Source organism: Phyllobates terribilis, unplaced genomic scaffold, assembly GCF_046119375.1.
Source record: "Phyllobates terribilis strain yellow unplaced genomic scaffold, ASM4611937v1 Scaffold_2__4_contigs__length_985480577, whole genome shotgun sequence".
Classification (NCBI taxonomy): domain Eukaryota; kingdom Metazoa; phylum Chordata; class Amphibia; order Anura; family Dendrobatidae; genus Phyllobates; species Phyllobates terribilis.
In genome coordinates this window covers 280,542,426-280,557,051 of record NW_027362762.1, presented here as the reverse complement: position 1 = coordinate 280,557,051, position 14,626 = coordinate 280,542,426, and the positions used below count along the sequence as shown (strand labels likewise).

The 14,626-nt window shown below is 41.7% G+C and overlaps 1 protein-coding gene across 3 annotated transcripts; it reads right to left on the bottom strand.

The window, feature by feature from the left end:
* Window positions 1-7,620: 7,620 nt before the first annotated feature.
* Window positions 7,621-14,375, bottom strand: SLITRK5 (SLIT and NTRK like family member 5). 3 transcript variants are annotated; one of them, XM_073664129.1, is made up of 2 exons: window positions 14,088-14,375; window positions 7,621-12,508 (listed from the first exon to the last, which is right to left on the bottom strand). In XM_073664129.1, exon 2 carries the CDS (start codon window positions 12,498-12,500, stop codon window positions 9,858-9,860), a length of 2,643 nt encoding a protein of 880 aa, XP_073520230.1. In that variant the 5' UTR covers window positions 12,501-12,508; window positions 14,088-14,375; the 3' UTR covers window positions 7,621-9,857. The 3 variants fall into 3 exon arrangements, with proteins under 3 accessions (XP_073520230.1, XP_073520222.1, XP_073520216.1); XM_073664121.1 differs by lacking the exon at window positions 14,088-14,375 and adding an exon at window positions 13,795-13,937; XM_073664115.1 differs by lacking the exon at window positions 14,088-14,375 and adding an exon at window positions 12,800-12,944.
* Between the last annotated feature and the right edge of the window lie 251 nt (window positions 14,376-14,626).

Genomic DNA, 14,626 nt, shown 5'->3' with positions numbered 1-14,626 from the left:
AAAATTACCAATTTTTTTCTCTAATAAAGGTCATGACATGAAAAAGCTAATGCTGCCAGAAATGTTTAAAAAATTCATGGAACACATAACACCTGAATTAATCAATAGGTCATTTTTAATGTTAGCTTTTAGTTAACAGCTGGGTGAGCAAATGAATATGGGTGTAGTCTTAGAGAACTATATGGAGAATATATTCTTACAGGAGGTCTATAAAGAGAAAACATTAAGAACTGCACATCAACAAGAGATTGGAAAAGAAATCAATTTTCAAAGCACACTAAAGGAGTTTTAACAAGTAGTTCTCTTGAAAAGCCTCCTGTAATCAATGTCTTCTCTTTTACCTGGAATACGAAAGAAAGGCTTGATAAGAAATACAACGTTGTGGATCAACTTTTGTATGTACTGGATAAAAAGTGCTGCTACTTTCCAGTACAATGTTTTACCAGTTTTAATGGGAACTCATCAACAGAAAAAACGCAGTTATGGGATTAATCTGCAGGTCAATAGCGTTATTAACCTGCCTGGCGCCTGCACTTAGCCAAACGCTACGATGAACTGTATTCCCCCTGCAGTGTTCCGGTTTCAGTCACGAGGGCGACGCCAACATGGGTTCAGTCAGCGCTCTGAGTATACAGAGCCACGGCTGTAACTGCTCCCTCAGCCCTGACTGACACTCCATCTATATTATATTAGGGCCGGCTGTCAGTCAGGGCCGAGGGCATGGTTACAGTCGCCACTCTGTATACTCATAATGCTGACTGAACCCGCGCCACCTCCGTGACTAAAGCCGGAGCACTGCGGGAGGAATAAAATTCATTTTATCACAGCAGTGTTTGGCTAAGGGTGGGCACTGTGCTGATTAGTAACACTATTAACCTGCAGATAAGCCCCATATCTGCAGGTTAATAGCATTTGTCCTGGTGACAGGCTCCCTTTAAATGGCTTGTCCACTGCTAGAAAACTCTTTAACTTCTAAAGTGGCCCAGATAAAATAAAATAAAAAACCCACATACTTCCCAAACCTGCAATGTTTCAGCCAGGTCAGAACCCTTTTTTCCCAGCGGTCACATGACATCGGCTCTGATATAATGCTAAAAGTCTGCAGCTGATTATCGGCTGCTGACTGGCTGCAGCTGGTTATCGGCCGTTGACTGGCTGCAGCTGATTATCGACTGGCTGCAGTTGATTATCGGCCGCTGACTGGCTGCAGCTGATTATCAGCCGCTGACTAGCTGCAGCTGATTATCGGCCGCTGACTGGCTGCAGCTGATTATCGGCAGTTGATTGGCTGCAGTACCCATGAAACATAATGTTACATGAACACAGGGAGAGAGAGTGCTGATCTGACAGTACAGGTCCAGGAGGTATGTATTTTTTTATTTTATCTGGGACCTTGTAGCAGTTAAGAAGGAATTCTCATGTAGTGGCCAACCCTTTAAACTTATGAGGGAGGAGATACTGTTGGAAAGTAGAAGAGGAGGGATAATGGACTTATAATAGCTGGCAGCTGCATGTGGACAGGTCTACTGTCTTTAATGCAAAGCAGAAAAAAATATATAATTTTATTTATCAAAATATAATAAAGTAATATAAGGAGAGCAATGAAATTAAATTCATCTTGTTATTCTGTATATAAGGAAAAAAAGGGGAAGATTTCAGCCTACCATACATATGCCATAAGGGTCCACTGGTGCATGGAAATCCTTGGTAGCAAATCCAGGGATGAGAAGAAGTAGGAAGTAGAATAGATAAATGCCAGCACCTTCTCCGTATCCATCACAAGAAATGTAAAGTTAAAACGTCCATTTTATTAGTTCCATTAAAAAGGCGCCATATGTAAGGCAGACCTTACGCGTTTCGAACCAAACAGGGGTTCTTAATCATAGGTTGTAGGTATGATTAAGAACCCCTGTTTGGTTTGAAACGCGTAAGGTCTGCCTTACATATGGCGCTTTTTTAATGGAACTAATAAAATGAACGTTTTAACTTTACATTTCTTGTGATGGATACGGAGAAGGTGCTGGCGTTTATCTATTCTACTTCCTACTTGTTATTCTGTGTTTTTGCTGTAGTTTTTTCTGTTGTGTATAGAACTGAAAAACAATTATACAACTGCAGCATCACGTTTCCTGTCTTCTAGATTCAGTTGCATTTACTGGACCATAGCCTCCATTTTGGATCATTTCCATTCCAACATAGATTTCTGCATCAGAAATCCAAGGCTACTGCATTAATATATATATATATATATATATATATTATATATATTCAGCCTGTGCGGGCTGAGTCTGATATCACTTCAGTGATGTACAGTATATATAAATATTTTTTTTTAATCCTAAATTTAGTACAGTGCTAACACAAAATAATGATGGTTATGAAACAAAATGTATCTCTGCCCCATTCAAAGCTCTCCTCATTGCTATCATGCAATGGGAAGCAACCAAATACTTGAGACCACCAATTAAGTAAACAGTCGGTGGGCCCAGTAGTGGAGCCAGTAGTTATTAGACTTTTCTCCTGGTGGACATCATGACATTAGACTTCGTTGTTTTGATCAACCTCACAGACTTTAAATAGAGAGGTAGCATGCAAGTGAAGAGAAATCGAGGAGAGGGTCCAAACCACAAGGATCCAGTGATCATCTACTTATCACTTATCCTGTGTATAGGAATACCCTTTTTAGGCCTCATTCAGAAATCGATGATTTAATGCACACAAAAAAAAGGTATCAGGTGTCATCATTGTTTGGCCATGTGTAATCAGTGTTTGGTCAGTGTGCCATCAGTATTTTTCAAGGAAGGAAAAATAAATAAATTACAAAGCTTCTCCTATCCTTTAGGGCTCACTCGAGCTTATGTATAATGTGGCCGAGTGCTATCCAATGTTTTATCGGATAGCATTTGGCCCAATGTTATACTATGGGGCAGTGCAGATCTGCGATTTTTTTTCTCATGACAATTCAGCATGAGAAAGCAATCACAGCATGCTGCGAGTGGCTCTGATATTCGGATCACGAGCACCCATACAAGTCTATGGGTGCATGTGAAATATCGAACTGTACTTGGATGTCATTTGAGTGCATCCGATGTACCCGCACAGAGACAATGGAGAAGATGGAGAAATTAAGTTCTCCATCTTCTCCGCACCTGTGCTGCGATTCTTTCAAGTGAGAGAATCGGATCACACTTAGATGACACTGCCAGAGTTTGAGCCGAGTGTCATTAGCATAATCAGCCTGATTATCTCATATGAGAGAATATACAGCAGTGTGAACGTACCCTTACAATGTTAAATACGGTTAAGTGCGGTCCATTTTTTCCTCGGACCCATAGTTTTGTATTGGCACTTTTCATCCATGCTTCCAGAAAAACAAACGACATGCCTCAGTGAGTTTTGCCTACAGACATGTCAAAAGCCCCATAGACTATTATGAGTACATGTTGTATCTGTGAAAAACACGGATAGAACACATAAATGCATCACAGATGTCTGAACGAGGCCTTAGGTAAAGCATCAGAGAGTTATTCTCTGTATGCCTCAGTATTAATGAATATTCACATGGAATCCAGTTGAAAAAAACTCTATTCATCTATAAGCATATGGAAGTATAGTAGGGGGCCTTTAAAGTTTACTGATGCCGTATGATACACTCATATGTGTGCATGAGCCAACAATTTTCTGAAATAAGCAAAACCAGTATAGTCATTAAAATATTTTTTTTACCACATCTATATCATTCTCTGGACCAGAGGTCCCCAACCTTTCTGACCTTGAGAACCACATTCAGCTATGAAAGAGGGTCGTGAGCCACATTCAGCTCTGAGAGAGGGTCACGAGCCACATCCAGCTCTGAGAGACAGTGGCAAGCCACACTCAGCTCTGAGAGAGGGTTGCGAGCCACATCCAGCTGTGAGAGTCACAAGCCACATCCAGCTGTGAGAGAGAGTCACAAGCCACATCCAGCTGTGAGAGAGTCACAAGCTACATCCAGCTCTGAAAGAGGGTCGCGAGCCACATCCAGCTCTGAGAGAGGGTCGCGAGCCACATCCTGCTCTGAGAGAGGGTTGCGAGCCGCATCCAGCTCTGAGAGAGAGTCTCAAGCCACATCCAGTCTGAGAGAGGGTCGCGAGCCACATCCAGCTCTGAAAGAGGGTTGCGAGCCACATCCAGATCTGAGAGAGGGTCCTGAGCCACATCCAGCTCTGAAAGAGGGTTGCGAGCCAAATTCAGCTTTGAGAATGAGTCGCAAGCCACATCCACCTCTGAGAGAGGGTTGCGAGCCAAATCCAACTGCGAGAGTCATAAGCAATATCCAACTCTGAGAGAGGGTCACGAGCCACATCCAGCTCTGAGAGACAGTCACAAGTCACATCCAGCTCTGAGAGAGGGTCACGAGCCATATCAAGCTCTGAGACAGGGTCGCGAGCCACATCCTACTCTGAGAGGGTTGTGAGCCACATCCAGCTCTGAGAGAGGGTCGTGAGCCATATCAAGCTCTGAGAGAGGGTCGCGAGCCACATCCAGCTCTGAGAGAGGGTCATAAGCCACATCCAGCTCTGAGAGAGGTTCATGAGCCACATCCAGCTCTGAGAGAGGTTTGTGAGCCACATCCAGCTCTGAGAGAGGGTCGCGAGCCATATTAAGCTCTGAGAGAGGGTTGCAAGCCACATCCAGCTATGAAAGAGGGTCGCGAGCCACATCCAGCTCAGAGAGAGGGTTGCGAGCCACATCCAGCTCTGAAGAGGGTCACGAGACACATCCAGCTCTGAGAGAGGGTCACGAGCCACATCTAGCTCTGAGAGAGGGTTGCGAGCCACATCCAGATCTGAGAGAGGGTTGTGCCACATCCAGCTCTGAGAGAGAGTCGTGAGCCACATCCAGCTCTGAGAGAGAGTCGCGAGCCACATCCAGCTCTGAGAGAGGGTCGCGAGCCACATCCAGCTCTGAAAGAGGGTCGTGAGCCACATCCAGCTCTGAGAGAGGGTCGCGAGCCACATCCAGCTCTGAGAGAGGGTCACGAGCCACATCCAGTACTGAGAGAGTCGCAAGCACATCCAGCTCTGAGAGAAGGTCGTGAGCCACATCCAGCTCCAGCCCCACTCACAGTAGTGACACCCAGAGCTCCCTGTTACCAGTTTAATGACAGCCAAAACTTTTCCACTGAAATCACACCAAGGCAGTATGCCAAGCTCCAGGGTTTCCTATCTTACCCACATTCAGATCTGCTCTTCTGTGCAGGGCTACACACAAAAGTCACCATATAGAAAAATACTCTTAATAGCTGTTAGCTAGACCTGGTGCTAATGCCCCAAGCTGGCAGACAGCTGCGAGCCAGACATCTCGGGCCTGCGAGCCACATGTGGCTCTCGAGCTACAGGTTGGGGACAGAGATCTGAAAGCATGTATATTAATTATCATAATATTGACATAACTCCATTTTAGAAATAAGCTTAAAAAATCCTTCAATGACAAAAGTCCCCTCATAGTGCTAGGACACGCATATCACCATTTGCACTTGATAATACACCTGAGGACAATATTTTAATTGCTATATGTTAAACACTTGAACACCAATTCACACGTGAGTGTTCACGTTATATTAAAACACATTAGCAATCCATTTAAATCTCTGATATTCAATTAGTGGATCGCATCTGGTGTGAAACCACTAGAGTAAGCAAAGCACAGGATTTGGGAAACCATGAACGACGTGTAAAAAAAAAATAAAGAAAGATTATCCACGGAATCACAACAAAATCTGCAAGATCTGTACATTGTATCACTCGGTGCAAGATATCGCTGACTATTTAAATGGCAATTTAATGCTTAATATAAATAATATATATTGCAATCAGCTGCACAGGCCTATCTGCAGAGCTAGTCATGATGCATAAGAAATATGTTATGCTTTATATTAAAAGAAAACTGTAAATGCTATAGTAAAGATTGGTATAATCAATTTCAATTTTAATAGAATTATTTAATTTCTTAAAATATAATTTTACATTGAATTCCCAAAAGTTTGTAGATTAAATAAAGTACATATCACTGAACAAAATATCTGAATGTAAATAAAATAACATCCTTCATACATTACAAAGCTGCCTTATAGTATCCTATCTCTCCTGTCTCATGTATCAATAAAATATCATCAGCGAGTGTTTGGTATAGACATATGATTGATGTGTAACCTTTGCTATTCCAGTAAAATACAGACATTTCTCTTATAATGGTTAAACTGATTGACATCATATATTTATTAACATATTACTATGTTGATCTTTATTTACTTATATTTTAGTTCATGTGGCTATGTCCCTATATTGTAAGCAGAAATACCATATAATGTTAAAACTCTTTCACTCACCAGAATATGCATTATCTTAATTATCCTCTTCTGACTAAAGTATACACTGTACAAATGTTGATCAAAATCATAATAACCGTGCATAAAAAAATATATATTTTATTTAAGATTTATTTTTGTATAGATTGATTGAAGCTGGAATAATATTAGAAAGAATCATGAAAATTTGTAATCTAAAAATAAAATAAAATATGGGGTAGGGGAGCTTAGTCCATTAAACCTATAACATTAAATTGATAATCAACATTGATCATAATGTTGTTAAAAAAAATAATGGCAAGAGCACATAATATGCATGATAATATATGAATATAATGGTTCATGCATTATTAATAAAATGCAAAATATATCATTGTCGTGTTTCCTAAAATATAGAAAATAATATATGTTGTCAAGAGGGGCTTTTTTTAAAAGGCAAGGTAAAGAGAATCTCTCACATAAATTTATTATGCAGTAGATTAATCCAGTACTCGTTACAATATAGTTCATAAAAACATTTTTAATTTTTGAGGGCAGTAATTTGAAAAGTTGCATATCCCTGTTTATATAATCGAAAATGAGAAATAGAAAGTACAGTATGCAAACAAATAGATCTTCATGGAAGAATCCATAAGAGTGTGTTCAATAATTAGGTCATTGCATATGAGAAATAAGTCTCAGGATGCAAAATATAAAATTTTTTAGGATGAGGCTACAAACTATTATTTTTGACACTAGAAAGAGCTCTATACAGAAATACTAGAGGAATGAATTTTCCATGGCCAAGGGAAGGAAAAATCCTGATTTGAATCAGTGTGTGTATGTGTTTGTGTGTCTGCGTGTGTCTGTGCATGTGTGTGTGTGTCTGTGTGAATGTGTTTGTGTGTCTGCATGTGTGTGTCTGCATGTTTCAGTCTGTTTTTGTGTATGTGTGTGCGTCCGTGTGTATGTGTCTGTGTGTGTGTGTCTGCATTTGTGAGTCTGTGTATGTGTGTGCATGTTTGTGTGCGTGCATCTGTGTGTGTATCTCTGTGTGTGTGTGCATTTGTGTGTGTGTGTCTGTGTATGTGTGTTTATGTGTGTGCATGTTTGTGTGTGCATGCATCTGTGTATGTGTGTGTGTCTGCATTTGTGTGTCTGTGTGTTTATGTGTGTGCATGTTTGTGTGTGTGTGCGTGTATCTGTGTATGTGTCTGTGTGTGTGTCTGCATTTGTGTCTGTGTATGTGTGTTTATGTGTGTGCATGTTTGTGTGTGTGTCCGTGCATCTGTGTATGTGTCTGTGTGTGTGTCTGCATTTGTGTGTGTCTGTGTATGTATGTGTCTGCATTTGTGTGTCTGTGTCTGTGTGTTTATGTGTGTGCATGTTTGTGTGTGTGTGCGTGCATCTGTGTATGTGTCTGTGTGTGTGTCTGCATTTGTGTGTGTCTGTGTCTGTGTGTGTCTGCATTTGTGTGTCTGTGTATGTGTGTTTATGTGTGTGCATGTTTGTGTGTGTGTGTGCGTGCATCTGGTATATATCTCTCTGTGTGTGTGACTGCATTTGTGTGTGTCTGTGTATGTGTGTTTATGTGTGTGCATGTTTGTGTGTGTGTGTGCGTGCATCTGGTATGTATCTCTGTGTGTGTGTGTCTGTATGTGTCTCTGTGTGTGTGTCTGTATTTGCGTGTGTGTGTATGTATGTTTATGTGTGTGCATGTTTGTGTGTGTGTGTGTGTATCTGGTATGTATCTGTGTGTGTCTGTGTGTGTGTCTGTGTGTGTCTGCATTTGTGTGTCTGTGCATGTATGTTTATGTGTGTGCATGTTTGTGTGTGTGTGTGTGTGTGCGAGCATCTGGTATGTATCTCTGTGTGTGTGTCTGCATTTGTGTGTCTTTGAATGTATGTGCCTGCATTTGTGTGTCTGTGTATGTGTGTTTATGTGTGTGCATGTTTGTGTGTGTGTGTGTGTGCGTGCATCTGGTATGTATCTCTGTGTGTGTGTCTGCATTTGTGTGTCTGTGAATGTATGTGCCTGCATTTGTGTGTCTGTGTGTGTGTGCCTGCGAGTGTGTGTGTGTGTGTGCGCACCTGTGTGTTGTGTGATGATGCCACTACATACCCTGTTGCAACTATTAAATGAGAAATAAACATGGTGAACCTGCATAAAAATGAAATAGTCATAGGGTTAAACTAATCGACACAAATAAAAATGCTATATTCTCTAAAAGCGAGGACAATATGTAATTTTTCAATTCTTGTCAAATTGGGCATTACAGATTAAGGAGAAGGATATGAATTACATAATCCAATTGTACTAAACTGGCTGCAATGTTTTATATTTGAATAAGTGCCCAATGACAAAAGAAAAAAAAACGAATAATTGAATTAGAAATACTGAGAATATGAAATGCATCCTGAATGGTTACTGTTGCTCATACAATATTATCACTTGTTGGATACATGTATCACAGCACTACGTTTCTTTAAACAGAAAATAAAAGTAGTATCAAAAAAACAATGACTTTCCCCTACCTTGCACATTCCACATTCCAATGTCAAACCCACCAAGTGACAGGACATATGTCAATCTATACAGTGCAGTCGAAATTGACTACAATAGTAGTCAAAAAATTCCATTTGGTTCACGTATGAAATAAAATAATTTCACCTAACACCAGATATTCCCTATAATCCTCATTCTTCAGTTTTGTAAAGTGCCAAATGATAACGGTAGAATTCTTTATGCCTGGCATAGAACAATTGCAACAGCATCACTGACTGACATGCTTGCTGTAAGTCATATTTACAATTTGGTCAGTTTTCTGTTGGATTTCCTTATCACCATCTCTGATACCTATTGCCATCTCTAATGTTACTTCCTCATGTAGTGCAACACGTCTGAGCAAATCAAAGACTGGAATAATGAAGAAAAAAAGAAAGAGAAATGCTAATGTGCATATAAAAATAGGTGCTACATTAAAATATTTGATATTTCAACAATAAGTTATTTAACTACCTAAGGTATGGATTTGATGTCTTTGCACTTTAGAATTTGTTTACACCATCTATGGTGATGCATAAAGATCATAGCTTACATAATTTAGCTTGAAAAGTCCAGAAAGCATACAAATACATCCTGTAAAAATGGACCTTTATATTAAACTTAGGGGGAGGGGGTGCTAAAACACCATAAAAGTTATTTAGACCCACCCTTGTCTGAAGGGTTATAGCATAAGTGTGGTAAATTCATCATATATACCTCCTAGCACCAGGAGTGATTCCAACTCTTTAATTCTCAGGCTGCAGAAATAGACCACAGAGGAGACGACCTCTTGCAATTAGTAATTGTTGTGCCCCATTTATACAATAGATGTTGTCCTACAAAAAAGGAGAAGAAAATTGCACACCCTTTCAGTATAATTGCTGCAGCTGAAAATCTTGTGCCAAGGCACTTCATCCGAAGGTTGAAGCAACAAAATCATTGTTTAGTCCTTTGTTTCGGAGATAAAACTGTGGTTGTAGGAGTCTAGAACTGGCTGAATGTTGTCTGTTTCTCCAGCACTTCGAGGTAGTCCGGCTCAACATTAAGTTTTGCTTTTAATTCCAGATATTCATTCCTGTTAGGTTCCACATAGACAGTACTGGGTGTGCTATACAGCACTGCTTCTCTTAACCTGTCCGGATGCAAGAATTGACGCTTTGTTTCATATTTAGGGGTATACGTAAAAGCTGGGGGGTTGCTATATTTATACTCGATATTATTCCCAGGGGAAGGTCCCTTATCAGGTTCTAGGATCCCTCTATATACACGGTCTGTATCTTGCACAGGAGAAAGCTCCACCCTGGGCTCAATAGTGCTGACACTGTAGTTTGGGCTCCTCAGATTACTCTCCCTCTCCTCTTCTAGATGATTCCTGTAGGTGACTTTAAGTTCATGGAGATCCTTGTAATCATCAACAGAATTGCCCTCCCTCGACCTATAGATAGGGTTTTTGCACATGTGACCCAATGGGTGGGGGATATACTCATAGACATGGCCAGCTGGGGTCTTCACTTTAGGCAGAGGTCTGTTGCTGTACACACTGTACTGCATGTTGAATGAGCTCACGTCTGAGTTATTTGTGCTGGCTGGCTCGTTCTGATTCTTTTTCCTTCGTTTCATCACAAGGACGAATAGCCCTGCAGCCACAAACACAGACATAATGAAAACCAAGAGCAGGCTCAGTATGAGCACAGACAAGGGCACTGAGCTCGACACGTTGTTGAATTTAATGGGATAAATTAAGGTGGTGGTGCTCTCTGGAGGCTGCTCCTCTGATGGTGTAGATGTGGGAACTATAATGTCAGAGTAATCTGGGCAAAGGAGATCAGACTTGATCAGTCTCATTTCCTTCATTGCAAATTTTTTAGGGGCTTTACAGATGACATCATCCACTAGGACCCCAACACTGAGCTGCTCCAGCCATAGCTTCATCCCCACCACATCGCATGTACAATCCCAGGGGTTTTCATGGAGGTCTATCTGCACTAAGGATTTAAGCTGGTCTAAAACTCCACTCACTGTCAAGTGTGAAAAATTATTACTTCTCAGGTTTAGCCTTGATAGATTCAATCCAGAGAAAATGTTGCTAGGTAAGTATTTCAGGAGATTGTTGTTGAGGAATAAAAGGTGGAGGTTGGGAACAGACTCAAATGTTCTAGGTTCGATGACTTTAATAGCATTATATTGTAGGAAAAGATATTGAAGGCTTTGAAGACCATAAAACAAGTCTGGTGTCAGCTTTTCAATAGAATTGCCATTTAAGTACAGTCTACGTAAATTAGTCAAATCCCCAAAGGCTCGGTCTTGGATAGCTGATATCCGATTGTTCCCAAGATGCAGAAGGTCCAATCCAGTGGAGTCAATAAAATCAGACCTACGGACCAAAGTAATATAATTGCCTGTGAGATACATCTTTTTGGGGTTGTAAGGTTTAGGGTGTAGGTCGGAGATACTCTGTATCTTTCTCTCCTGACAGTTGACATTAAGTCCCAGATTGGAGATCTGTAGGTTACACGTACAGTTTGTAGGACACTCCAAAGGCACTGGGGATTTGGTCTGATAAGCAATGTATCCATTCTCTTTGGGAGGGTGGTGGGATGTGGCTCTTACTCTGGGTTTGTTAGGTTGTCGTGTGCTTTTAGGTTTTAATGGGTTTTTGTAAACAGAGGAAGATATAGTGGCACCAGAATTAACTGAGGCTGGGGTAGTGTGGAAGTACTCGTTTGTACTCCTGGGAATTGGTGGTCGCATTTCATAGGAAGGAATCAACTTCCTGGGGCACAATTCCTGCTTGGAAATTTCATCCAGATCTCTCCCATATAACCTAAAAGGGGTCTCACAAACCACATCGCCAACTAGAGCAGAGTAAGAAATGCTATAGAGCCAATCTTTCAATGCAATTAACTCACAAGAACAATTCCATGGATTTTCCTCTAGTTGCAGCTCCACCACCTTATCCATGTGTTCCAGAAGACCCACAAAAGGAAGTACTTTGAGTCTATTTCCTCTAAGGTCTAGGTGTGTTAAAGGAACAAAACGAAAGAGATTGGTAGGCAAAGTGGACAAAAGGTTGTCATTTAATATTAGGACTTGCAGAGTGTGAAGCCTACTAAAAGCATTATGCTCAATGGAGATGATATAATTATAATCGACTTGCAAATACTCCAGACTCTCTAGGCCAAGAAAGGTATCGTTCTTAAGAAGTTCCAACTTGTTGTTATTCAGATGCAGCCTCTTTAGACCCTGAAGTCCGTGAAATGACCCAGTTTCAATCTCCTGAATGTCGTTATTACCAAGATGCAATATAGAAGCCCCGGTGTAGTTGACAAATTCATTTAAGTACAGACGATTTAAGAGATTTCCAAATAAGAAGAGATGATAGATTGAGAAGCGTGGAGGGGTGATCTCCGACAGGCTAATGATCCCCCTGTTCTCACAATTCACCGATAATATGCCATCTCGCTCCTCACAAGGACAATTGTCACACACCTCTCCATACGATTCTATTGTTTCTGCCCAAGAGAGAACCAGGGATGTTACAGCAAATGCGATCGTCTGGAGGATCCACATCTGCATTTTCTTGTTTAAGTCCTGGTCAAACGTGACTGCAGAGCAGCAATGGTACATTTTACCTCCTGTGGGACAAATAGGAGACATTTAAGTAGGGCATCAGCGCAGGAGATATATAAATACACACACACGATGTTGCATTCACAGATGAGATGGGTTTTGTGGCGCTGCTTCACCATAACATATGTTCTGGCATCATGGATACTGGAATACTGATTTTTCAGCCTGATCATATACATGTCTATGAATTGATTACCATGGCCAGAAAGGTTTGCACTGATGAAGGTTTCTAATCATCTATAAGCATGCAGAAAATGGCTGTCACCACGGCTCCCGGAGATCTTTTCCGACTTTACCTATCTTTCTAGTGATTTCAGCACCGCACCATTGAACAGCGCACGGTTCGATCTCCATATTAATGTTCAGGCTTTTCATTGAATCCACTAGAACTTGGATCGGGTCTAGTTCTACCGCAATGCGTTACAGTCTTTTAGAAGCAAAGCTTCAGTTTGTCTACAGATGATTTCACCACATCGTCGTCATCATCATCATCATCATTGGTAACACGTAGAGAATAATTGAGGAGAACGTCATGTTCTCTCTGCTGCTTTCACCATGCCAAAAGGATCCATAATACAAAAAAAATGGCTTTTTTTTTGTATAAGGAGCCGACGACTATGCTGAGAAAATACAGCCCTCTCCCATGTCTCCTCTGCTTCCAGATCCTGCTTACAGCAAGGAGCAGACAGCTCTGGAAATATGAATTCATCAAGGTTGCAGAAGGGTTAATCATTGCACATACATGTCCATGTCTCCAGGGAGCGTCTTTAGTCTAATATCATTTACTTTGGGGATGCTGTAAAACTAGCCTAACGAGGAGAATCGAATAGATCATTCCTATTTTCACCATTGTCAATACTCTCAGCATTAAAGCTGCTGATTACAGCCAGAGCTGGTTGTTAATGGTTCTCCTAGGGGATGAAGGAACATACAAGAAACTATCCAATAATAGAAATAGCCTGTGCTAGGCACAGATCTGAAGGCTGTGTAATGTTTCCTACATAGAGCTGCCATCAGCATGGCTGTGCTTGCATGGGGCTGCTGTCAGTGAGCAGTAGCTATCTATGGACTTCAGCCCTTCCTCACAAAACGCTGATTTGCTTGCCCTCACCCTACAACAACTTGCAACTCAACACCCACATTTTACAATAAAAAAAAGCTATGGAGACAGCCAAAAATCAGAGAGGGGGGAAGCAATAACCTGGCTGGGTCTGGTGCTCACACCATTCAACCACAGATCCTGCCTATATGAGCCCAGTGCTAAAAGTTTAATTGAATTCCAATTGCTTACCAGAAATGCCAGACATGGGATCCAGGCTGCTTTACCTAGGCTAAAGTTAACCATCCACATGCCACTGCTGTTAACCCTTGAGACGGAGCACTCTGCACTGCCACTGTGCCAGCCATCCGAGCATGTGTGATCAGACTCCTGCACAATTCCACTAGGTTGCCCAGAACATACCAATGAAACAGGGAGCAGGGCAAGGAGGACAGCAGCAACAACAGGAACAGCAGCCCCCCATGCCCACCCTCACCATTTAACCTGCATGGAGCCTGCTAATAAGCCCAAATCCTAATACTTACTCAGACTTGAGTCTCCAGGGCCCAACCATCGCGGAGAGCCATGAAAAATGCATCTGCTGCTGTAAGATCAGGGCGGCAGGAGGAGAGGCGGCTCTTGGCTGCAGTCAGAGCAGTAGCCCTCCTCACACACAGCCCGCACTGCATCCATCCTCCGGCACCACCAGTCCCATTGTGATTCTTATTAAAGCCGATGGGATTGCAGGGAGGTAAGAGACAAGCAGATAGGGAGAGATGGAGAGAGGAGAGCGGGAGAAAGGGAGAAGGGGGATGGGGGCAGCAATGGAGGAGGAGTCTGACACTAGGTAGGGTGGATGGGGGAGAACACTGAGCAGACTCAGCCTTTCTACTTGTCAAGTTGACAACATCCTACCATGCATTACATGTCAATCCAGTGCACAACTACATAACATTGCGTCTACCTGATTGGCCACTTTCCACAGGAGCCACCATTCTTCCCCTGTGTGTGACCAGCATGAATGTACAGAGCCTGGGCTAGCGGAGGAGGATGTGTGGCGACTGCATCTGCTGTGATACATTGT

Coding starts and splice junctions, on each gene's coding strand:
- SLITRK5 (XM_073664115.1), bottom strand. CDS start 12,878: ATGAAAAGCCTGAACATTAATATGGAGATCGAACCGTGCGCTGTTCAA. Junction 12,509..12,799: donor TGAAATCACTAGAAAGATAG/GTAAAGTCGGAA, acceptor TTTGTCCCACAG/GAGGTAAAATGTACCATTGC.